Source organism: Mastigoproctus giganteus, chromosome 6 (assembly GCF_048544385.1).
Source record: "Mastigoproctus giganteus isolate SK-2022 chromosome 6, ASM4854438v1, whole genome shotgun sequence".
Taxonomy (NCBI): Eukaryota; Metazoa; Arthropoda; class Arachnida; order Uropygi; family Thelyphonidae; genus Mastigoproctus; species Mastigoproctus giganteus.
This window is the reverse complement of record NC_143580.1, coordinates 157,020,376-157,046,203: the sequence shown is the minus strand read 5'-3', so window position 1 is coordinate 157,046,203 and position 25,828 is coordinate 157,020,376. Positions and strand designations below refer to the sequence as shown.

Genomic DNA, 25,828 nt, shown 5'->3' with positions numbered 1-25,828 from the left:
ATACCTGGTATCTCATTGTGAAGGTAAGCACAATATGAGATAAAATCAAACAATGCCTTAACACTACTTATTAGGGTTCAGGTTTTTATGTATTATCATATTCATTTTCTGTTTACATAAAGGCATGAAACTTAGTGTGCCCATATTACATCCTAAAGAAGCGTGTTTGTAATTTCATATTTCATCATATTTTATACTTGTCGCCTCGGGCTTGGATCAAAGTACTGCAAAAACCTTGGGAGGTGCACTATGGCCACAGAAGCCAATGTGCCAACAACTACAAAAAAAAAAAAAAATTTCTTATTTCACTTGCGATAATCAACAAATTATTTATCAAATTGATTTCTAAGAAACCGTGGGAATTTACATTTAATCATTTCAGATTCCAGTGTAGGCGGCCACGATCGGCTAAATCCCAAAATTATTTTGATTGGCTCTTTAGTCACTCCCAACCACACCGTAGTTTAATTTCAGCTATAATTTAAAACTTTACAGTAGTTTCGCTTTATACTGAGTTCAACAAATTATTGGTTCAACTTATTTTATACAGTAGAAACTTCAGCTGTTGGCGAAATGAAGCCAAAATTGAGCTTTTTAGAAAGTGGATTTCTTTTGTAGAAGAGTCTAAAGACACATACCAAACAGATGGAAAAATAATACTTTGCAACGCATGCAATAAAGAGGTACGTAAATTAATTAATAAATATAAAATCGGTGTAGATACACCATAGATAACTCTTAAAGAACAACTACGATCGACGGTAGTGTGAAAGGTAGCATTTCATTTGTATTTTATATTGTGCTCTTCCTTCACAACGAGTTGCACATGTATTGCATCACCTCGAATAAGTAACGCTTATTCGAGGTGATGCAATACATCGAATAAGTAACGCTTCACTAATAGAGAAGATTATTGTTACTTATTCCAGTGAGTACCACCATCCACACGGCACCATTTCAAAACTAGTTGATTTTTCATCGGTGGGTGGTAGCAACTCGTTTTGAAGGAAGAGCACAATATGAGATACAGACGAAATGATGCCTTTCACACTACTATCGTAGTTGTTCTTAATCTATGGTGTATCTGCACTGATATTATATAGATTCTTTTAAAATATTAAGAGCAGTTTACCTCAATATAGTACGTAGAACACTTCCGTATGATACTCTCCAGAAATTTAAACGAAAAATTCGAAAACTTACATTTTTTTATTTTTTTATTTTTTTTTATGTGAACCCCAAACACAAGAGGTATTAGAACCTATAGTACTTAGTACCGTGCTTGGGTTGAACATGTATTAGAGTAAAAAATAAATAATTAAAAACCAATTTAACACAATTAAAAATTAAAAAGAATCTAACGAAAATATTCAAAACAATTTTACTTCCTGAAGCTGACAACGCTTTTCGACCGTATGTCGTGATCACAGGAATGAAAATTGCCGATTAGGGTTGAACCTGAAATTTAGTGATTATTTGTCTTCGCACATGCGCGTAGAGGTCCACGCATCAGAGATCAAATATGGCTGCCAAACATTAACAGAATTCTCGTGTAATTTAATTTCTACAGTTTCTGCAATTAATAGTTGCGTATAGTTACGTTTAACATTAAGTATTTTGGCTTCGTTAAATAAAAAAAGTATGTTTTTCGTTAATGGCATGAAAGGCTAATTCTGACGCTGCTGAACGAGAAGCACGAACTGAGGCTTCGTGTTGATTTACACGAATAGTCAGAGAAAATTGTGTCGAACCTTGGTAAGACGAGTCGCAATCACTGCAAGAAATGTTGTATACCAGATCATTAATTTGTGTTGTGAACGTGGAAAGAACTGAGTGATTGTTCAGTATAGTGTGTAATTTCCGTATTGGCCTGGCCACAATTTTAAATTCGGTATCTTTAAAGAATCTAAAAGCTGTTTGTGCCACTGTTCAACATATGGGACAGAAATAGTGTTTTTTGATATTACTATTGTTGGTTGGTGTAGTATTTTGTATCCTATCCTTAGCCTGTACCCTAATTCGGTTTATGGTGGCAAAGGGATAACCCCTGTTTAAGTACTTGCTAGTTAATATTTTTATTCCTGAGCCCAAAGCAGATTCTGTCATTGCATATTTATAGGCATTTAGAAATTGATTACAGATAATCGATCTTTTGTAGGTGAACGGGTGATAGCTATTATAATGTAGAAGCATACCGGTGTTTGTAGGTTTTCGTTAGATGCTAAATCGGATTTTATTTGTGTCCTGAGTAAGTGTGAAATTTAGAAAGTTTAATGACTTTGTATCCGTATCCTCCCTTTTCAATGTAAATTTGAATCTAGAATGAATATTATTAAACGAATGTAAAATGTCTTGGATAGTACTACTATCAGTAATAACTAGAACTTCATCTAAATTCCTCCCATAGTATGTGATAGGGGGTCGAAAAGGTGTCAAATGTATATATGTATGGGGGATTTTTTGAATGGCTTGGTGCAAAATTACATTAAATCAACATTAAGATACTCGGCCCAAAGTTACCATATTTCTTTTCTAAAATATTGCTTTCAAAACAACATCGTTCCGAAGTTTGCCAAGGTTAATTTAAATCAAAAAATTGCAGACATTAAACAGCTAACACTGGCCACATCGCGTAATATTGTTAAGCTTGCCTTAAAATCTCAATATTCGAATAAACAAAAATACCTTTCCCAGGTTAGGAAGCTTCGCGATAAATTAAAAATTTATCTACATCCAAACAATTGGTCTGTATTGAAGACCTCCATAGATTTGCGATGGGAAGCACAGGCCTCAGAAATAAAAAAAAAAAAAACAGACACGTTAATAAATTGCAAACATTATCGGATAGGTCAAGACATGTTCGTGCGAATTCTAACACATTGTCGCGGGCTTGCGACCAAGTAGATACGATTTGGGTGACAACCCCCCAAATACTCACAATGTACTACCACAGAATACGTCAGCTAGGTCACGAACACCCCCCCCTCACCCAGTATTCAACGAACCGACATATCAACAGGTTACAAATTTTTTCTCGTGTACACTATTGCAGGACCAGATTTCACTTTTATTCAAAGGACTAAATTATAATTTACCACCTCAAAAACTACCTAAAAAACAATGCGTAATTGATATTGAATTTGGACTTTGTAATGTTCCACAAAAAGATTCATTTATTCAACAAGTTAACCAAGTAGTGAATAACATAAAAGAAACACGACTTCCTAAATTGAATACACATGACAGTTCAGCTTTACGAGAACTTCGGGGAATAAGGACATCATTATACAGAGGGCAGATAAAGGAGATACGGTGGTAATACTAGATAAACCTGATTATATTAATAAGTTAGATTCAGTTGTTTCAGATATCTGCACTGTTTACCAATTTGGTCAATCAATACAATAAAACGTTAACCACGTATCGAAAAAATGACTACGTTACTATGGCCCAGTTAAAGGAATTGAAGGCAAGAACATACAATATTCCTACACTTTTCAGTCAGGTAAAATTACAAGACTGAATTTCCTATTCGACCTATTGTTTCCTACGGGAACTTGGCATTTTCATCCTTAGTCACACATGTATATAGCATTATAAAACTCTTTAGAAAGGTAATACAATTTGGGATTAAGAACTACGATACATTATTTAATAATCTTAAAGACTGTAGACTTGGCGATAATGCAATTTATTCTCACTAGATGTTACCTCGTTATATATGAATGTAAACGTTGAATACACAGATATTATTTGGGATATGTTAAATAAAAACTCGATACTGATTAATTATACTAAGCTACCTATTAAGGAAATTTTTTACTTAATTAAACTGACTTAATTCACTTAATTAAACACCTTGTCTCGAAAGGTGATATAGTTGAGGCCAACTATATCACCTTTCGAGACAAGGTGTACAAACAAATTTTTGGATTGCCAATGGGTTTGAGCCTGAGCGGCTTAATGTCAGAGATCTAATTCTCAACGATTGAGCATATATGTTGGACACTTTTTCGACCCCGTATCACATACTATGGGAGGTATTTAGACTATGTTCTTGTTATTACTGATCGTAGTACTATCCAAGACATTTTACATTCATTTAATAATATTCATTCTAGACTCCAATTTACATTGGAAAGGGAGGATACGGATACAAAGTCATTAAACTTTCTAAATTTCACAATTACTCGGGACTCGAATAAAATCCAATTTAGGATCTATCGAAAACCTACAAACCCCGGTATGCTTCTGCATTATAATAGCTATCACCCGTTCACCTACAAAAGATCGATTATCTTTAATTAATTTCTAAATGCCTATAAATATTGAACGACGGAATCTCCTTTGGGCTCAGAAATACAAATATTAACTAGCAGGTCCTTAAACAGGGGTTATCCCCTTGCCACAATAAACCGAATTAGGGTACAGGCTAAGGATAGGACACAAAATACTACACCAACTAACAATATTAATATCAAAAAATACTTTATTTCTGTCCCATATGTTGAACAGTGGCACAAACAGCTTAATAGATTCTTTAAAGATACCGAATTTAAAATTGTGGCCAGGCCAATATGGAAATTACACACTATACTGAACAATCGCTCGGTTCTTTCCGCGTTCGCAACACAAATTAATGATCTGGTATTCAACATTTCTTGCAGTGATTGAGACTCATCTTACCAAGGTTAGACACAATTTTCTCTGAATATTCGTGTAAATCAACATGAAGCCTCAGTTCGTGCTTCTCGTTCAGTAGCGTCAGAATTAGCCTTTCATGCCATTAATGAAAAACACTTTTTTATTTAACAAGGCTAAAATACTTAATGTTCAACGTAATTATACGCGACTATTAATTGCAGAAACCATAGAAATTAAATTACATCAGAATTCTGTTAATGTTTGCTGGAAAATTTTCGGTGGCTATATTTGATCTCCGATGCGTGGACCTTTACACGCATGTGCGAAGACAAATAATCACTACTTAAGTTTCAGGTTCAACCCTATTCGGTAATTTTCATTCCTGTGATCACGACATACGGTTGAAAAGCGTTGTCAGCTTCAGGAAGGAAAATTGTTTTGAAAATTTTCGTTAGATTCTTTTTTAATTTTTAACTTTTTTTTTGTGAATAGGACATTTCTTTTAATTTTCATTGCTTAATGGATTTTTTTGAGTTCCTATTTTTTGAGTACCAAAGAAAACGTTGACTTTGTGGTTGTGAAGTTAAAAATATGTTGTTTTGTTTTCCGTGTTTACTGTTCGGAGGTGACTTAACGTGGACAAAAAGTGGCTTTACAAACATAAACAAAATGAAAGAAAAAACTCTAAAACATGAGAGTTCGAATAAACATATTAATAATGTGATTTCACTATTGCTGTTAGGAAACGTAAATATTAAAGAACAGCTTAGTGAGGCCTACAGACTTTTGATCTGCAGATATAACAGAAAAGTTACAAAGAATCGTGAGGTATTATCTAAAATAATAGACTGCATTAAATTTTGTGGACAGTTTGAAGTTCCCTTTATGTGGACATGACGAAAAAGGCGATTCTAAAAATCCGGGAGTATTTAGAAGATTAATAAATTTCGCTTGTACATTAGATTCAATTTAAAGAACCATTTAGAAAGTAATGCAGCATTTAAAGGCATTTCGAAAACTATTCAGAATGTTATTCTTGATTGTTTCTGCAAATATGCCGGGATGAAATAAACAGAGAAATTAAAGAAGCTTCATTCGTAGCTGGCATGGCTGATGACACAGCAGATGTTTCAGAACATCTGCTGTGTCAAAAAAAAAAAATGTGTCAAATAAAAAACAAAAATGGTAAATATTCTTAGATATGAACTGAATGGGGATATTTTTGAGTGTTTTTGGGGTTTTTTTCACTCCGGAAAACCAAATGGCAGACGGAATATCGAAGTGCATTCTAGATCAATATGGAACTTCAATATACACATTCAAGATGGAACTTCAATATACGCACTATGAACAGCATTTATGAAAATTTTGAATCCTTAAAAAAGTCCATGGAGGAACTACAAGCGACAGCAAATGCAGTAAGATGATTTCAGAAGTAACTAGAATTTTGCACATCTTAAGTAATGAAAAATTCGAGTTCTGCTTAGAACTTTTCCATCAGATAATGCCGCACGTGGAAGTTATTTATAATCAAATGCAATCTCGATTTTGAGGCAGTTAAAATAGGAAACTTTAAGAATGCCATTCTAAAAATCAGGAATTCAATGTACTATGAAAATCCTTCAAAAACACTCATGATTGAAGCGAAGGAAGTATGCAACTATATAAGTGTTGACATAGGTGAGAAATATTCTTTTACAAAGCAATTAATTGCTGCTAAATTGTTTAACAAGGAGAACTGTTATTTTTCGTACAAAAATGCGCGTGGAAGACTATTGAGGCATATCCCATGATTGAAAAAGGAATTACAAGTTTCTATAGCACACACGATTTACACAATTGCAAATTAACTGACTTGCTGAAATTTATCTCAGAAAATAATCTAGCTGAAGTTCTTGGTGAACTTACAAAACTCATAAAAGTTCATTTGACCATTCTGATGACTACTTCAGATCCTGAACGCTGCCATTCAATATTAAAAAGAATAAAAACATTTTTAAGGAGCACTATGAATCTGGAAAGGCTAAATGCTCAAGCAATGCTTTCAATAGAGAAAAGCTTGGCGAACAGTGCACCAAACTTGAATGAAAAAAGTTAATCTGTTTTCAACAAATAAAAACCAAAGAATGGATTTTGTTTTTAAATAAAACTTCAAGTCTGTTTAATGATAAATGTCTAGTTAATGTTTTGTAGTATTTTTAACTTGCTTATTATTATTATTATTACTGTACATGTCTTATAACCAAGGCAATTTAATGTAACTTTCAGACACAGCATCCCCAAACATCAGAGTCATGAGTTGCCACCGTTCCTCATTATGTTTTCTTACACAAATGATGGAAACAAACTAATTTCCCTCCATCACTTGTAAGAAACTAGACTAATGTACACTGCATGAGCAGGGGGGGGGTTGAGAGAGAGATCACGTGTACTTGTTATAATGCATAAGTTCATAAACTTTATATAAGTCGGTCAAGTAATGATAATTAAAAAAATATAACAGGCAAGCAATTGTGCATTGGTAAGCCTTTTATCATGATTTGTTATTGGTAAGGAACCACAAAATTTAAAAATGGACTGTTGGAAATTTACTGGGTTAGTGTGACAATTTAAGAGATGAAAGCATAGTTCAGTTTATAGATAACATGCTAAATTCTCAAGTAATGAAGTTAAAAAGAACTGAAATATCACGCACAGATATTCTTCACATGGCATAATTTACCAAGTGCAAATTATCTACTGTAATTGAAAGTAAAAATCTTATTTTAAAATTATCAATGAATTTTATAAATGGTAAGCTTTTAATATAGATTTTTTTATTCTGTCATTTTTACAAAGGTTTGGATTATATGATAAACGAAGACAAGGAATAAGCATTTCACTATCTCCGACAAGGACTCTGGGAGCAGTTACCGATGGATTTGGACGAATTATTCTAATCGATCTGCAGAAAGGAACTGCTGTGAGAATGTGGAAAGGTAACATACCTGTTGTATTATTTCTGCAGAGGAAATAGTAAAGTAACACGAAGGATTAACAGTTAATATATATATAAATGGGCATTCAATGTAACTTTATAAAGGTAATGTTTAAAGAGTTACATACGAAGAAGGTATACAGTTGATGAAATGGTTTCAATGAATGCAAAATTAATAAATTATAAATTTTTATATATATATATATATACACACACATACACATATACAGGGTGATTCACTACCAGTGCGACAAACTTGCAGGAGGTGTAGGGGGCACAAAGACGAATCGGAATCACATAGCATTGCAGGGTCTGAAATGCCTTCGTCATGCGGTAGAGGACGTTGAACGGGAGGTTGTGTGAACAGCGATCCCGCTGGAAGTCAGCATTTGCGAACTGGTTCCCGAGGCAGTAGGATGGACGAGTATTCAAACGTTGAACTGGCCGACATGCACCTCGCGTATTGAGCTGCGGACTGTAACAGGTGCACCGCTCTGCGCTTGTACCAGGAACGTTTCCTGCACAGGCGTGCTCCTCGTCATACGATTTTTGCACGTGTGCACAGAAGGTTACGTGAGACTGGTTGTTTCACGAGACGTACCATGAATCGAGAGTGAACGACGAGGACACCAGACAATGAGGATAATGTCCTACATCTTGCAGAAGGCAGTACGAGTACTCGAGAGATAGGCCAACAATTGGGTATTTCCCAATCCACTGTATGGAGGATACTGTCAACAAACCAAATGAGTTCATACCATCTGCAACGCGTCCAATCATTGGAGCCTTCGGATTATCTACTCCTGAGGACTTTTGCTACTTGGTTTCTTCAGCAGAAACGGTTCGCAAATGCTGACTTCCAGCGGGATCGCTGTTCACGCGACCTCCCGTTCAACGTCCTCTACCGCATGACGAAGGCATTTCGGACCCTGCAATGCTATGTGATTTCGATTCATCTTTGCGCGCCCCCTACACCACCTGCAAGTTTGTCGCACTGGTAGTGAATAACCTGTGTGTATACAGGGTATTTCAGTTAAACGTTTCAGAACTTCTAAGAGGGGTAGGGTACATCCTGACAACTCGAAATCATATAGCAATGTGGGGTCGGAAATGCTTTCCTGAAGCGGTGTTGTACACAGAAGCACCATAAAGAAAAGAGACCGTAAGTGAGAAATCGTTTTAATAATACATGAAAAGAAGCAAAAGGTACATGGATTAAAGTAAGTGTTCGAAGTTTCTTCCACGGGCTACAATGCACGCCTCACATCTCTGACGCATGGACATCCGAACATTCTGGAATACTCCAGGCGAATTTCAAATTTCTTCGGCAGCTACTGCGATTCTTGCAACCAGCTCCTCAGCATTGTCAACAGGGGTGTCATAAACTAGCGATTTCATATGACCGTGAAAATTCCTTCACAAGGGAAGGAATTTTCAACACGCATAACGACCATATCTGGGCGGTCGAGAACCCGCATGCAATACGACGTCGTGCAGCACAGATTCGATTTTCGGTCAATGTATGGGCCGGTATTATGGGAGATCACCTCATCGGACCTTACCTGTTACCGTGTCGTCTAACCGGACCTATCTACTTGATCTTTCTGCAGCAAGTATTGCCACAACTTTTGAGAGATTTCTGCATCGACGCAACAGACAATGTGGTTCCAACACGATGGAGCCCCTGCCCATTATAGCGGAGATGTTCGTAACTACCTGGATGTCACATTTGGTCAACAGTGGATCGGACGTGGTGGTCCCGTGCGTTGGCCTGCTCGGTCACCCGACCTATCATGTCTTGATTTTTATTTCTGGGGTCATATGAAATCGCTAGTTTATGACACCCCTGTTGACAATGCTGAGGAGCTGGTTGCAAGAATCGCAGTAGCTGCCGAAGAAATTCGAAATTCGCCTGGAGTATTCCAGAATGTTCGGATGTCCATGCGTCGGAGATGTGAGGCGTGCATTGTAGCCCGTGGAAGAAACTTCGAACACTTACTTTAATCCATGTACCTTTTGCTTCTTTTCATGTATTATTAAAACGATTTCTCACTTACGGTCTCTTTTCTTTATGGTGCTTCTGCGTACAACACCGCTTCAGGAAAGCATTTCCGACCCCACATTGCTATATGATTTCGAGTTGTCAGGATGTACCCTACCCCTCTTAGAAGTTCTGAAACGTTTAACTGAAACACCCTGTATACACACACACACACACACACACACACACATACAGGGTGTCTCAAAAATATTGGTACAAATGTTTAGGGGAGGTAGGTAACATCTAAAGGAATTGTGAATCGCATAGGAACCCATAACTGGAAACATCACTGTAAGTCGTTTCACGGCGCTGTTCATCAGTTTGCGAGAGGGGAAATTTCTGGTTTACTCATTCAAGCAATAGTCGCCGCACGAAGAGCATGCATCGATATACGAACTTTGAACTGGCAGACATACACCTAGTGTATGGATTAGCAGAGGGCCCACTCGGTGTGCCCCCCATGTGGCACAACATCGCTTTGCAATAAATATGTGGGCAGGTATGGTCGGTGACTGCTTAGTCGGCCCATACCTGTTACATCCCGCATGAACTCCGCTAAATATCGGATCTTTCTTGAACAAGTTCTACCAGGGTTACTTGACAATGTTCCAGCAAATGTGAGATGCAACATTTGGTTTCAACATGACGGGGCGCCTGCCCATTATGGAAGGCGTGTTCGTGACCATTTGAACAGGCGTTTTGGGCGTCGATGGATTGGCTGTGGTGGACTCATTGCCTGGCCCTCACGTTCACCTGATTTATCGAGCCTTGATTTCTTTCTGTGGGGGGGCCTCAAATCTATCGTGTATGAATCGCCTGTGGAGACAGAAATGGATCCCGTGGCGAGACTGCTGCTACTGTCAAAGAAATTCCAGGTGTGTTCGACCATGTCCGCCAATCCATGCTGCGTCGGTGTCACGCATGCATCGCGTCTCGTGGTGGAACCTTCGAGCATTTGTTGTAACATTATGAAATGCATTCATCTCGTACTCCATTGTTAATATTATGTCAAATAAATGTTTGCCACTAATTACTGTCTTGTGTCATTTCTGCTTCTTGTGCCTTTGCTACTACTTTCCCAGGCGCCTCCGTAGCCTGGTGGGAAGGAGCAGCAGTGCGTAGCAGACGCTTCTTGATTAGACCAGGGTTCGAGCCCGTGACCACCAAATACGGAGGATGCGGAAAGGTCAGAGAATGACTACCGCATAACAATATGGCCTTAGTTGCTAATGCTCCTAAAAACCAATAACAACTACTACTTTCCCGTGACGCTTCCAGTTATGGGTTCCTATGCAATTCACATTCCTTTAGATGTTACCTACCTTCCCTAAATATTTGTACCAATATTTTTGAGATACCGTGTATATATATGTATATAAAATAGGGATAAATGTAAAAGTTTTTTGCCAGATCAGATTAATGCCATCAATAGTAGATTGAACATTACATCAGTCTGTAATCTAGTTATTATAGTAAAAGTATAATATGTACTATATAGATACTGAATATGTATATAAACATAACAGTGTGCAACGGGCCATAAGACCAAAATAACTTATAAAGACTATGATAACCTGTGTAGGTCTACAAGGCCATACCCTGGAAATAAACATGTAATTAGTAATAATATATAATACAATAACGATTATGTAGGAAATTATTGATATTTAGATACATTGAAAGGGACTTTTTCAAGTGCTGAACCTTTCAATATATCCCACCAATAATTAACAGAGTTATCTGTTTAAGATTGCAATTTTCCTATTTAACAAAGTCCAATTCTTAAACTTAAACATAACTTAAATGTAATTTATTATAAAATCAGTTAGTATTTAGGTATTTGGAATTAGCCATTCTTTTATTTACTTATTATTCCATATTATTCTATATTTCATCATTATCTTTATCTATTAAACACCAACTGGTGTCCTCTTATGGAATACCAGTATCCCTTACTAAAGGGTCGGGCAGTTACGCTCCCGGTATCTATCCTAAGTACAATTATATAAAGCTGTTTTCTTTACTTTTCACATTTTAATATCTAATCCTAATTTTTCATACCTCAAGATCTATTAGAGCAATTCGAGGGAAATTGAGGTACTTTTACTATACTTATCCCTACTTCCTTTCTCCTTATGTCAGCAGTAGCTTTCTTTTGCATAAATATAAAACAAATAAAACTACCACAACAGAAATTGAAACAAATAAAAATACCACAACAGATTGAAAATTATAGTTTCTTCTATTTTCTATATATTCGTTTCGAAGTTATTTGTCGGGCTAAATGTTACCTTGCCTGTTTGCTGCGAAATTATAACCAAATTAGCCTTATGTTTAAGTTTAACAATTGGATTTAGTTAAACAGGCAAATAGCAATCAGAAACGGATAGCTCTGTTAATTAATGGTGGGATATATTGAAAGGGTTAGCCCTTGAAAAAGTCCCTTTCAACGTATCTGTATATCAATAATTAGCTACATAATCATTATTGTATTATATATTTATATATTATTACTAATTACATGTTTATTTCCAGGGTATGGCCTTGTAGACCTATACAGGCTACCTTAATCTTTATAAGTTATTTTGGCCTTATGGCCGGCTGTATACTGTTATGTATATATACATATTCAGCATCTATATAGTACATGTTATACTTTTACTATAATAACTATATATATATATATACACACACACACACACACACACACAGGGTGTTTCACTACCAGTGCGACAAACTTGCAGGAGGTGTAGGGGCCACAAAGACGAATCGGAATCATATAGCATTGCAGGGTCCGAAATGCCTTCGTCATGCGGTAGAGGACGTTGAACGGGAGGTCACGTGAACAGCGATCCCGCTGGAAGTCAGCATTTGCAAACCGGTTCCCGAGGCAGTAGGATGGACAAGTATTCAAACGTTGAACTGGCCGATATGCACCTCGCATATGGAGCTGCAGACTGTAATGGGCGCGCCGCTCTGTGCTTGTACCAGGAACGTTTCCTGCACAGGCTTTGCTCCTCATCATACGATTTTTGCACGTGTGCACAGAAGGTTACATGAGACTGGTTGTTTCACGAGAGGTACCATGAATCGAGAGGAAACGACGAGGACGACAGACAATGAGGAGAATGTCCTACGTCTTGCAGAAGGCAATCCAAGTACGAGTACTCGAGCGATAGGCCAACGATTGGGTATTTCCCAATCCACTGTATGGAGGATACTGTCAACAAACAAAATCAGTTCATACCATCTGCAATGTGTCCAATCATTGGAGCCTGCGGATTATCCACTCCGGAGGACTTTTGCTACTTGGTTTCTTCAACAGAAACGGTTCGCAAATGCTGACTTCCAGCGGGATCACTGTTCACGCGACCTCCCGTTCAACGTCCTCTACCGCATGACGAAGGCATTTTGGACCCTGCAATGCTATGTGATTCCGATTCGTCTTTGTGCCCCCTACACCACCTGCAAGTTTGTCGCACTGGTAGTGAATCAACCTGTATATATACATATATATATATATATATATATATATATATATATATATACAGTGAAACTTCTCCTAACGGACACCTCTCGTTAACGGACATCTCTCTACAACGGACATTTTCAAATTCCCCAGCTCACCTCCATTGGTTTTAACGTGTTTGCAGCTTCTGTCTAGCGGACATTCTCTGTAACGGACACGGACAGGCAATCTGCACTGTTTCATTTAGATTAGCACTTAATTTGATCTCCCCATAACGGACAGCGGGCGAGCTCACGGCCCTTTTTCTAGGAACGTTTCTTCCACGTATTGCCTCAATCGTGTGTTTATTTTCTATTTCTGATTCTGAATTTTATCAAGGTTTACGTCGCGGTTCTAAACCCTTTTTCAAGAATTTTAAGGCACGTGTAAAAACTTCTGATAAATTCGGTGTGTGCAGGGGGGGGGGATTTGCTCAGCCTTTCATCTTTTGAGTTTTCAGTTTTGTTCAGTGTCGTGTGAAGTGCACAATGTCTTCTTGTAAACATTTAACTTTAAAAGATAAAGTCGAACTAATTAATGCATATGATCGGCAAAAAAATAGTGTTCGCAATCTCGCTGGAAAATTCAAAATCGGGAAGACGCAGGTAAGCGACATCCTAAAGAAAAAAAATTAACTGCTCAAACAATTTTGGCAACACGGAAATGATCAAGTTCAAAAATCATTCCCGAAAACTGTTGGACTTCAAATTGACAATGTTACGTACGAGTAGTTTTGTCGCGCACGTGCTAAAAAATTCCCATTAATGGGCCTATTATTAGGGAAAAAGGCTTTGGAGGTTGCGAAATCTATGGGAGTAAATGAGTTCAAAGCTTCTGTGGGATGGCTAGACAAGTTCAAAACTCGGCATAAAATTTCTTGGAAAACAGTAAGTGGTAAAGGTGGATCTGTTAATACCGGGGTTGTAACAGAGTGGACCATCAAATTGGAAGATTTATGTCGTGATTTTGAAGTTAAGGATATTTACAACTGTGACAAAACAGGGTTGTTTTTTAAAGCTCTTCCTGAAAAAACAATGAGTCTAAAAAACGAAAAGTGCCAGGGCGGAAAAATTTCTAAGGAACGCTTGACTGCACTATTGTGTACAAATATGCTGGGAGACTTTGAACAACCTCTTGTTAAAGGAAACCCACAAAATCCTCGTTGTTTCAAGGGCATAAAGTTGAATTTTTTGAATGTTGACTGGAAGTCTAATAAAAAAGCGTGGATGACACGAGATATCGTGAGCGAATGGATAAGTCACTTTAACCAAAACATGATTCGTCAAAACAGAAAAATTATTCTTTTCGTGGATAATGCTGCATCTCACCCGCACATTGAATTGTCCAACATTCAAATCGTTTTTCTGCCACCAAACACATCTGCAGAGTGTCAGCTCTTGGATCATGGGATAATAAAAAATTTTAAACTTCACTACAGAAAACGTGTTTTAAGACATCTCATTTGCAAACATGAACGATGTAACATGTGCGAGTGACCTTTTCAAAGAAAATCAGCATCCTAGATGCGATTCAATGGATTTCCTCTTCAGTAAACGCAATTACAAAACAAACTGTTGTCAACTGTTTTGTAAAGTCTGGCTTCTCAAACGCAAAATTGAAGTTGTGAACAGCAATGTGGAGCACCAAGAAGAACAAGTACTTCATCTATTGATAATGTACGATACTTCAGCTACAAGTGACCCTGGCTACAAAGATATAGACTCGAACCTCACTACAGAAGATGGTGCTATAGATATCAACGACATTATCATCGATATTTTTCAAGAAGTTCCTCATGAGGATGAAGAAATGGAAGGAGGTCATTATGTCAAAGAACATATTAATGACGAACCACCGATGAAAATAGAAGAAGCGCTCATACAAATCAATCGTTTAAAAATGTTTTTTCGCCGCTGAAGTATCTTACTGAAGGACTTTCGATGGTTCCTTCACTCAAAACAAATGTTGAAAACAAAATTATCAGCCGGAAGAAGGTGCAGAAGAAAATAAGTGATTACTTTATGTATTTTTCATAAGATAAAGTCATAATATGCATAGCACAATTGTATGTATATTATTTACAAAAATATTGTGCAAAATCTGTATATAATTTAATTTAATTTTACATTAAACATTTAACGATTTTTCTTTCTTTTTTTTTTTTCTCCCTCAGACTTCTTGTTAGCGGAAACTTCTCTCTAACGGACACATTTTCGTTCCCCATGGCTGTCCGTTAAAGGGAAGTTTCACTGTATATATATATATTTATATATATATATATATATCAACAATATGGTTGAATATAAAAGTTATTAGCCCTTGAAAAAGTCCCTTTCAATGTATCGCTACACCAATAGTGAATTACATAATCATCATTGTATTATATATTTATTTTATTACTAATTATATGTTTACTTCCGGGGTTTGGCCATGTATGCCTGCATGGGGTATTTTATTTTTATAAGTTATTTTGGCCTTATGCCTACTGTATACTGTTGTGTTCATATACATGTTCAGCATCTGTATAGTACTTGTTTTTTTTACTGTAATAACTAGATTACAGACTGATGTAATGTATAGTACTCTTTGTGCTCTCACTATAATAACTATATATATATATATAATTAGTTATTTTGTTTTTAGGAGCGTTAGCAACTAAGGCCATATTGCTCTGGGATATGCCGTGGTCATTCCCTGACCTTTCCGCACCCTCCGTATTTGGTGGTGATGGGCTCGATATATATATAGAATCAGATTACTAAAGCGTAGAACTGGAATATTATAAGATAATATTAACCAATCAGATTAATGCCATCTGAGATAGAACATTACATCCGTCATTAAACATGTGCAGGAATGAAATAATGTTAAATTGTAGAAATGTAGAAGCCGTCCTATAGTTTAAAATACCGGAAACAATCCAAGAACAAACCGGTCCCTAGGCAACAATGGTTAAACATAAATATTAAATTCAATAAAAAATATACATAATTAGCCAATCATGGGAAAAGATACTTTGCAAGGGACTTTGTCGAGGGCTAACTAAACCCCTACAAAATACATAACCCATGGCTGGCAGAGCCATCAGTTTCTGTTGTCATCTGCCTGTATAACTAGGACCGAAAGATGTCGATATGGACACATAAGTTAGGTATTAAAATAATATAATAAAATAGAAATTAAGTAGCTTATTAATAGTAATTTTGCAGAAGACAGGCTGGATGACATTTAGCCCGACCGATAGCTGTAACAAAATAGTAAATAAACAATGCTGAGAACCAAATAATCTGCTAAACATAATAAACTAAATTAGCTAACAAAAGGAGAACAGAGAGAAGGCTAGTTAAAGTAATAGTACCTCAATCCCCCTCGAATTGCTCTAATAGTTCATGAGGTATGAAAAATAAGAATAAGATAGTTAAAAGTAAAAAGTGAAGGAAAAGTTGTTTATACGATTGTACATAGGATGGTACCGGGAGCGTAACTTCCCGACCCTATAAGAAAGGGATCCTGGTATAGTAAGATAATATCAGCAAAGAATAGCCGGTAAAAAATGGTAATATATAACAGAAATATATTGAAAAGTGGAATACCGGAATGGCTAATTCCTAATATAAATTCCTAAACACCAAATAGGCAATATTCATAGTGAAAATTTTAAGGTTATAGGGAGTAGGATATACCCATGGTGAAAACACTAAGGTAATACGGCATTAAATATATGTTACCTTACCCTGTTGAAGCATAGACAAGAAAGACTGTAAGTCAAATCACATGTCATATATTCACATTGCCATTCCGGTATTCCACTTTTGGATATATTTCCGTTATATATTACCATTTTTTACCGGCTCTTCTTTGCTGATATCATCTTACTATACCAGGATCCCTTTCTTATGGGGTCGGGAAGTGATGCTCCCTGTACCATCCTATGTACAATCTTATAAACACTTTTCCTTCACTTTTTACTTTTAACTATCTTATTCTTAGTTTTCATACCTCATGAACTATTAGAGCAATTCGAGGGGGATCGAGGTACTGACTATAACGCTGTCAAAACTCATTGTAACGCTATTTTACTAGCATTTGAATTTTTGAAAAATCCGTCTTCAGTCCAGTCTGTTTTAAGCCTTTTTTTTTTTTTTTTTTTTGGCAAAATGGTTGTTACAGCTATCGGTCGGGCTAAATGTCATCCAGCCTGTCTTCTGCAAAATTACTATTAATAAGCTACTTAATTTCTATTTTATTATATTATTTTAATACCTAACTTATGTGTCCATTCTTCAAACAGGCCTCTGAGGTTGGGTATATTCATACTGTGGATTTTAGTGTTTTGCACCAACCTTGCGTAGAAATAAAAACAAAGGAAACTGGACTTTTAATAACTGTGTTTATAATAAATTATAATAACCTGTATTTACAATAAATTTAACTTTACGATAAACTATACATATAAAATATTAAAATCTGCTACATTATGAACAATAAAATGCATTAAAATATACTAAGTTAAAAGCGATAAAGAACCATAGCTTTCAAAGGCTCCAGCCTTCTTCTTCAGCGGTATTTTCTTATTCTGCAGTACATCTTTAAATATCAGCAGGTTTATGGTACTCGTCACGTGTTTCATTCTCACGTGTTCTGTTCTCTTGCGTTGTGGAACCGGAAGTGGCTCGAGCGGGAGTCATACGGAACCGTTCATCCCTTCTGAGGATAGTGGCCTCAAAGAGGGGATGAATCCGCGTACCTCTATCTCTATTAATGTTGATTGTAGAACAGATCCGCAAACTCTCGAGCCACTTACGGTCCCAGAACTTATGCGCCCGATCGGTGATGATAGCATCGTCCGGGGAGATCTGGTGCTGCTTCTCCCAAAAATGCTCGGCCACGGCGGACTTGCCATACTCCGCATTTCTTATTGCCTTAGTGTGTTCCCCCAGACGATCTTTGAGACGGCGTTTTGTTTCCCCTACATAACATTCCCCACAATCCGGGCATCTAATGCTATATACGACCCCACTTGTGTTCTCTTTTTGAATGGGGTCCTTAACCTGAGACACGATTGTGTGCAGCCTCCGCCCCGGAAGCTGCACACAACGTGTCTGGTACTTTCTTAGTATTCTAGCTATATGATCAGTCAGACCCGGATAATAGGGAATGTATGCAGTGGATGTCGGTGTAAAAGACTCGCCTCTCCTCTGGTTTCCTTTAACATATTTTTCTATAATCCTCTGGGGGTAGCCACATTTTGCAAGATCCGTCGTGAAATGTTCATACTCTAATTTCCTATCATCGGAGTACTGCAATGTGATTTGCTCTATCAACTAATGTTCTTATCACACTGTTCCTATGATGGTTGGTCTGAGCTGAGCTGTAGTGCGAATACTGCCCTTTACACATGGATTTCCTATATACCTTAGTCTTTAGCTGTCGGTCTTCCCTACAGACCAACACATCTAGGAACGGCAAAACTCCTCCTTCTTCTGCCTCCGATGTAAACTGTATGAATGGGGAGAAGCCATTTAAGATGTTCAACACCTGATCTTCACTCCCCTTCCAAATAATTGAAAACGTATCATCTACGTACCTTTTCCAGGAACAGTGTGATAAGAACATTAGTTGATAGAGCAAAATCACATTGCAGTACCTCCGATGATAGGAAATTAGAGTATGAACATTTCACGACGGATCTTGCAAAATGTGGCTACCCCCAGAGGATTATAGAAAAATATGTTAAAGGAAACCAGAGGAGAGGCGAGTCTTTTACACCGACATCCACTGCATACATTCCCTATTATCCGGGTCTGACTGATCATATAGCTAGAATACTAAGAAAGTACCAGACACGTTGTGTGCAGCTTCCGGGGCGGAGGCTGCACACAATCGTGTCTCAGGTTAAGGACCCCATTCAAAAAGAGAACACAAGTGGGGTCATATATAGCATTAGATGCCCGGATTGTGGGGAATGTTATGTAGGGGAAACAAAACGCCGTCTCAAAGATCATCTGGGGGAACACACTAAGGCAATAAGAAATGCGGAGTATGGCAAGTCCGCCGTGGCCGAGCATTTTTGGGAGAAGCAGCACCAGATCTACCCGGACGATGCTATCATCACCGATCGGGCGCATAAGTTCTGGGACCGTAAGTGGCTCGAGAGTTTGCGGATCTGTTCTACAATCAACATTAATAGAGATAGAGGTACGCGGATTCATCCCCTCTTTGAGGCCACTATCCTCAGAAGGGATGAACGGTTCCGTATGACTCCCGCTCGAGCCACTTCCGGTTCCACAACGCAAGAGAACGGAACACGTGAGAATGAAACACGTGACGAGTACCATAAACCTGCTGATATTTAAAGATGTACTGCAGAATAAGAAAATACCGCTGAAGAAGAAGGCTGGAGCCTTTGAAAGCTATGGTTCTTTATCGCTTTTAACTTAGTATATTTTAATGCATTTTATTGTTCATAATGTAGCAGATTTTAATATTTTATATGTATAGTTTATCGTAAAGTTAAATTTATTGTAAATACAGGTTATTATAATTTATTATAAACACAGTTATTAAAAGTCCAGTTTCCTTTGTTTTTATTTCTACGCAAGGTTGGTGCAAAACACTAAAATCCACTTATGTGTCCATATCGACATCTTTCGGTCACTGAAACTGATGGCTCTGCCAGCCATGGGTTATATATTTTGTAGGGGTTTAGTTAGCCCTCGACACAGTCCCTTGCAAAGTATCTTTTCCCATGGTTGGCTAATTATGTATATTTTTTATTGAATTTAATATTTATGTTTAACCATTGTTGCCTAGGGTCTGGTTTGTTCTTGGATTGCTTCAGGTATTTTAAACTACAGGACGGCTTCTACATTTCTACATTTTAACATTATTTCATTCCTGCATAATATATATACATATCCTTAATATTTTATATATATAAAATATTAAGGATAAAACATTAAGGATCAATCAAATAATAATACTATCAGGGACTTAAGAAAACGCAAAAAAAAAAAAAAAAATTATTATCGCTTTTTACCGACAATCTAGATGACTTCAACTGGGGCTAACCACCCAGACTGAAGGCAAAAAACGACAAGGGTTCTCTGTTTCTGTAATGATCAATATATGCTAAGTAATTTAAATCTAAACCAAATATAAGCCAGTATAGCAGGCCCCCCGTTATAACGCAGTTCGCTTTATGCTGTCAAAACTCATTGTAACGCTATTTTACTAGCATTCAGATTGAATTTTTGACAAATCCGTCTTCAGTCCAGTTTGTTTTAAGCCTTTTTTTTTTTTTTTGGTAAAAGGAGAAAATAGCCACCATGAAATTAACTACAGTAATTATTTTTATAATTTCTACTCTATGTACAAAATTTAAACTTTCAGTATGCTCTATTTTCTTGGTGTGGATAGTTTCAAGGGAGAAATTATTTTTTAGTACACAAGCTGAAAAAATTTACCATCCAGTGTCATATGCTGTTACGAAGTCTGCATTTTCTGTTCTGACCCGTAATAGAAAGATACTAAAAATAGATTTACTCCCTATCTCTTCTTTTGTTTTACTGTGGGAACTATAACTTGTGAAATGTTTTTCACACAATCAATCCCATGAGTGCTAAATGCGGTGCTGTTTCTTGTACAGTACTCTCTTGTCTTCTGAACTCCTCTGACCTTGCGGTCACCCGAAGTACATAAAATTTGTTTGTTTTACTGTTTTGGAAATTCCATAAACATTCTCCATGACTCACACCACTACAGTAAAAGTTTATTGCACGAAAAGTACTTACAGTACTTTTCGTGCAATAAACAACCATTTGATTTTACTGCATGGTAAAATGGAACTTTTCAGATAAATAAAACATTTGTCACCGTCTTCAGCTCACTTGCCAGAGGAATTCTAGATATCATTCAGTGCATACAGTGTTAGACATACAGACAGTTTACTGTATGTTCACAATCAGTGCAACGCAGTTACATTTGCAGAGAGTTATGGCGGATAAGAATGAAAAAGCAACAATGTCTGGATGCGGTGCAGAGATTGGAAAGGTAAGAAAAACATTGAGCTTGAAAATTAAATTAGACGTTTTGAAGAGAATTGATTCTGGTCAAAGACAAGTGGATGTGTGCAATAATTTAGGACTGGCAGGTTCAACTGTAAGAACAATCATGAAAAATAAAGAATCAGTTTTAGCAGCTGGAAAAACAGCTGTTCCCCTGCAGGCAACTAAATTGACTAGGGCTAGGCCGGCTATTATGATTGAAATGGAGAAACGTCTACATAATTTTATTGAAGACAACATTCAACGTAGAATTCCGTTAAGTTCAATTATTATTAAAGAAAAAGCGAAGAGCCTGTATGAAGATTTGAAGGAAGCTCACCCTGAAAAAAATGTGGAACCATTTAACGCTAGTAAGGGCTGGTTTGATAGATTTAGAAAGCGCTATAACCTGCACAACGTAGCAATATAGGGAGAAGCTGCAAGTGCAGATCAACAAGGAGCCGAAACTTTCAAAAAAGAATTTGTTAAAATTATTGAAGAGGGATGTTATACTGCTCAACAAGTTTTTAACATAGATGAAACAGGTCTTTTTTGGAAACGAATGCCTAAAAGAAGTTTCATATCGAAAGAAGGAAAAAACATGCCAGGCTTCAAAGCGGCGAAGGATCGGTTAACTTTGTTGTTGGGTGGTAACGCTGCGGGGGATTTTAAATTAAAACCCCTTTTAGTTTACCATTCCGAAAATCCAAGGGCTCTTAAAGGTTTAGCTAAATCAAACCTACCTGTAATCTGGAAGGCTAATAAAAAAACTTGGGTAACCAGGCCGCTTTTCATTGATTGGTATGCTAAGTTCTTCCGTCCTGCAGTGGAAAAATATTGTGCAAAAAATAACATTGGTTATAAAGCAATTCTAATCATGGACAATGCGCCCTGACACCCAAGCAAAGAGAGCTTAGAAGACTTGAACAATCACATAAGTTTTTTACATGCCTCCAAACACTACGTCTCAGATCCAACCAATGGACCAAGAAGTAGTTGCCACATTTAAAGCATACTACATAAGGAACACCTTTTCCCCAAGCTATTAAAGCCATCAACACTGAAAATGTACCTAGCTTAAAGGAGTTTTGGAAATCCTATAACATTAAAACAGCCATCTACAACATTTCAAGTGCCTGGGATGAAGTGACTCAGAAAACCATGACTGGAGTGTGGAGGAAAGTTTGAAAAAATTGCATAAAGCATTCCCAGGAACCTGATGATTCCGTTGAAAATGTTAAAACGCAAATTGTTGAGCTCGGAAAAGAAGCAGGGTTACACGAAATTAACGAAGACATCGTACAAGAGATGATCGACAACGACAGGGATGGCCTCTCTAATGAAGAACTAATGGAAATGATAAAAGAACAAGAGCTTGCTATTGAGGGAGATGATGATCGAGATACTATAGATGAAGAACCGATGAAGTTGCTGACTGCAAAAGGACTTAGTGAAGCTTTTAACACTTCAAAAAATGTGTGATTATTTCCGGGAGAATGACCCTGACATGGAACGAAGTGCCAAGGTAATAAGAAATTTGAAGAAAGAAATGAATCCCTAGAGGAAGAGGGCCAAAGCACAACCCAAAATCGATACATTTTTCAGTCCAAAGATACGAAAACTCGAGAGCACAGGGCCATAAAATTAATAGATTCGTGATTTTCGTTAGTTAATTACCTCATAATTATATGTGTATATAATGTAGAATATTTTATATGTACAAAATTTTGAATATTAAATATTTTTAATCGACATTGGTGCATATTTTCAATACCATTTATTATTGATTAGAAAATATCCTATGGAATAGACCACAACTCACAAATACATGTTACCTTATGGGAATACGGCACTCGCTTAGCGCAGATGCACTTAGCGCTCAGTTTTTCCGAAACGAACTATCAGCGTTAAGCAGGGGTCACCTGTATAGGTCTGGGTGGTTGGCCCCAGTTGAAGTCATCTAGATTGTCGGTAAAAAGCGATAATAATTTTTTTTTTTTTTTTTTTTTTGCGTTTTCTTAAGTCCCTGATAGTATTATTATTTGATTGATCCTTAATATTTTATCCTTAATATTTTATAGACATTATGGGTGTATTGCACGATTGCTTGCAACTGCATTGACCCATAAATATTAGTTACAGTTACTGTCGTTTTAACTGTCTTTTCTTTTTTATCACTAATATAATTATAAATATATACAAAAGCTTTGCTTAGGTTAAGTATACACTACCTAAGATTGCTTTTTCTATTTTCTTAACTTCATTGATCTTTCTTAATTTTACCTTCACGGATTTATGATTGTGCATCTTGATTTTATTTTATATTTTATTTTATATTAACTTTGCTCTTATTTTATATTGTTATTATTGTTATATTTGGTTTTTAGGAGCATTAGCAACTAAGGCCATATTGCTCCGGGATATGTGGTGGTCATTCCCTGACCTTTCCGCATCCTCCGTATTTGGTGGTGACGGGCTCAAACCCCGGTCTAATCAAGAAGCGTGTGCTACGCACTGCTGCTCCTTCCCACCTGGCTATGGAGGTGCCTTATTTTATATTAACTTTGCTCTTATTATGTCACTTAAATATAGTAATAATAATATACTACATCGGCAGAGTAGGATAAAAGTGACCGAGGATACTATTGTTGCCCTGGATAGTAATCCTAACCGTGTTAATACATTGACACATATACGAATACCACACACTTTACAGAGTAGTTTAGCGTATAATGCTTCTGGCACTAATATCCGATTACCATCTCTTAAATTTCAACCTTGTAATAAATTGTCTTACTTGCCCTCTATCTGCATCCAAATCTATGATCACTTGTCGTACTTGCAATGTGAAATATATTGGTCAAACTAGCATTAAACTAAATATTAGAATGAACCTTCATTGTTCCGATATTAAAACTTATAATAACAAATCCAGTAAGAAAACAGGTAATCTGGAACATGATATTGAATTCAGACATTTCCAAAAACATACTTTTGGTAATATTTTCATTTTAATACTTAACGTAATTAATAACGCAAATGAAAGATTATTGCAAGAAGAAATTAGCATGTTACAATATAAAACACTATATCCATATGGTCTAAATAATAAATTTAATCAAAAATATATGACGAATAATTTACAAGATATTTGTGTTTATAATATATTTCAAATTGCCAAACTTCATAAATATAATTGCAATAGAAAATATTGTAAATCCAACACATATAAAAGCAACCGAGAACATCTAGGAGACTTTATAGATTTATTCAAAATGTGGGACAGTGATCCTATAAATATTAGTAAAATACATAACACACTTTTAAGTATTAAACTTAGTGTACTCAAATCACTAAATAGAAAAACCAATGATTATGTCTTTGCATCTTCTCACCTTATGCACATTATATTAGACATTGTTAAATGTCTAATATAATGTGCATAAGTTAAGAATTAATATTTTGAATATTGGCATGCAGCCAGAAAACTCTGTCCTCGTCTTATACTTTCAAAATAAAATGATGGATGATTTGGGTATACATAAAACTATTAATTTACGTAATGACTTGCTGCCTATTAATAACTTACATATTAATATCAGATTTAGATATTCTAAACCATTTGATCTTAAAGCGTGTAACTATAAAATAATAGCTAAAAACCTTCACAATATTAACATCGGACAGGATACATGTATTTGCCATAAACCTTCATTTCATAGATACGTGGATCCTAGATATAATCCCATATCCCGAACTTAGAGATATTTTATCACTGGGTTTTAAATTTCGACCTGATCTACCTATTAATAAATCTATCTTTAAAAAATTGTTATATCTGGATTTACTAAAATACTGCATAAGATCAGCATACAAATATAACATACCGGTTGAGGCATACTACGTGTGGTTATTTACAATGCTTAATATCATATCTAACAAATATAATCAAACCTGTATGAAATTCATACAGGATAATCTATATAATACCAAATTAATAAATAGGCAGCTCAAAGATATACATGAACATTTTGTAATTACTCCCGTTGACAAAGCTGCTTGCAATTATGCAATCATATGTAAATCATATTATATAGAAATTATAAAAAATGAACTACAGTCTAGCCATACATATAAACAGATAACATCTTCCTCTAATATAATAATCAAAAAATTAATTGCATTGCATAAAAAATTAAAGTAAAATTAAAGTAAAATTAATAACCTAAAATATCCGTTTATATATGGCATACCCAAATTTCATAAATAACCTATTGCTTTTAGATTCATAACATCATGTAGAGATAGTTATGCTAAATTTCCCGGAAAAACATTAGAAAAGTTACTTAAAATTATATTAAATAACTTAAATAAAACTATTATAATAAATAATAACTTACCGATTATAAATGCAATAAAAAATAACAGTATTAAGCAAATACAAATATTTGACTTTAACAGTCTATTTATGAGCATTAATCTTGATAATTTAAAAGTTGTTCTCTAGAAACTATATTTGGAAAATAAAAATGCTATAAAGGTTGATTTAACGTATCGGGATACTCTAATAAAATTATGCATCTTTAATAATTATGTATATGATGGAACATCAT

At 36.1% G+C, this 25,828-nt stretch overlaps 1 protein-coding gene across 1 annotated transcript in view; it reads left to right on the top strand.

Moving 5' to 3' along the window:
• Positions 1-25,828, top strand: part of Rab3-GAP (Rab3 GTPase activating protein) — a 606,356-nt gene that overhangs the window by 271,633 nt on the left and 308,895 nt on the right. Inside the window, exon 12 of the mRNA XM_090376553.1 lies at positions 7,483-7,622. Coding sequence (XP_090232679.1) covers positions 7,483-7,622 — 140 coding nt within the window. The remainder of the gene's footprint in view (positions 1-7,482; positions 7,623-25,828) is intronic.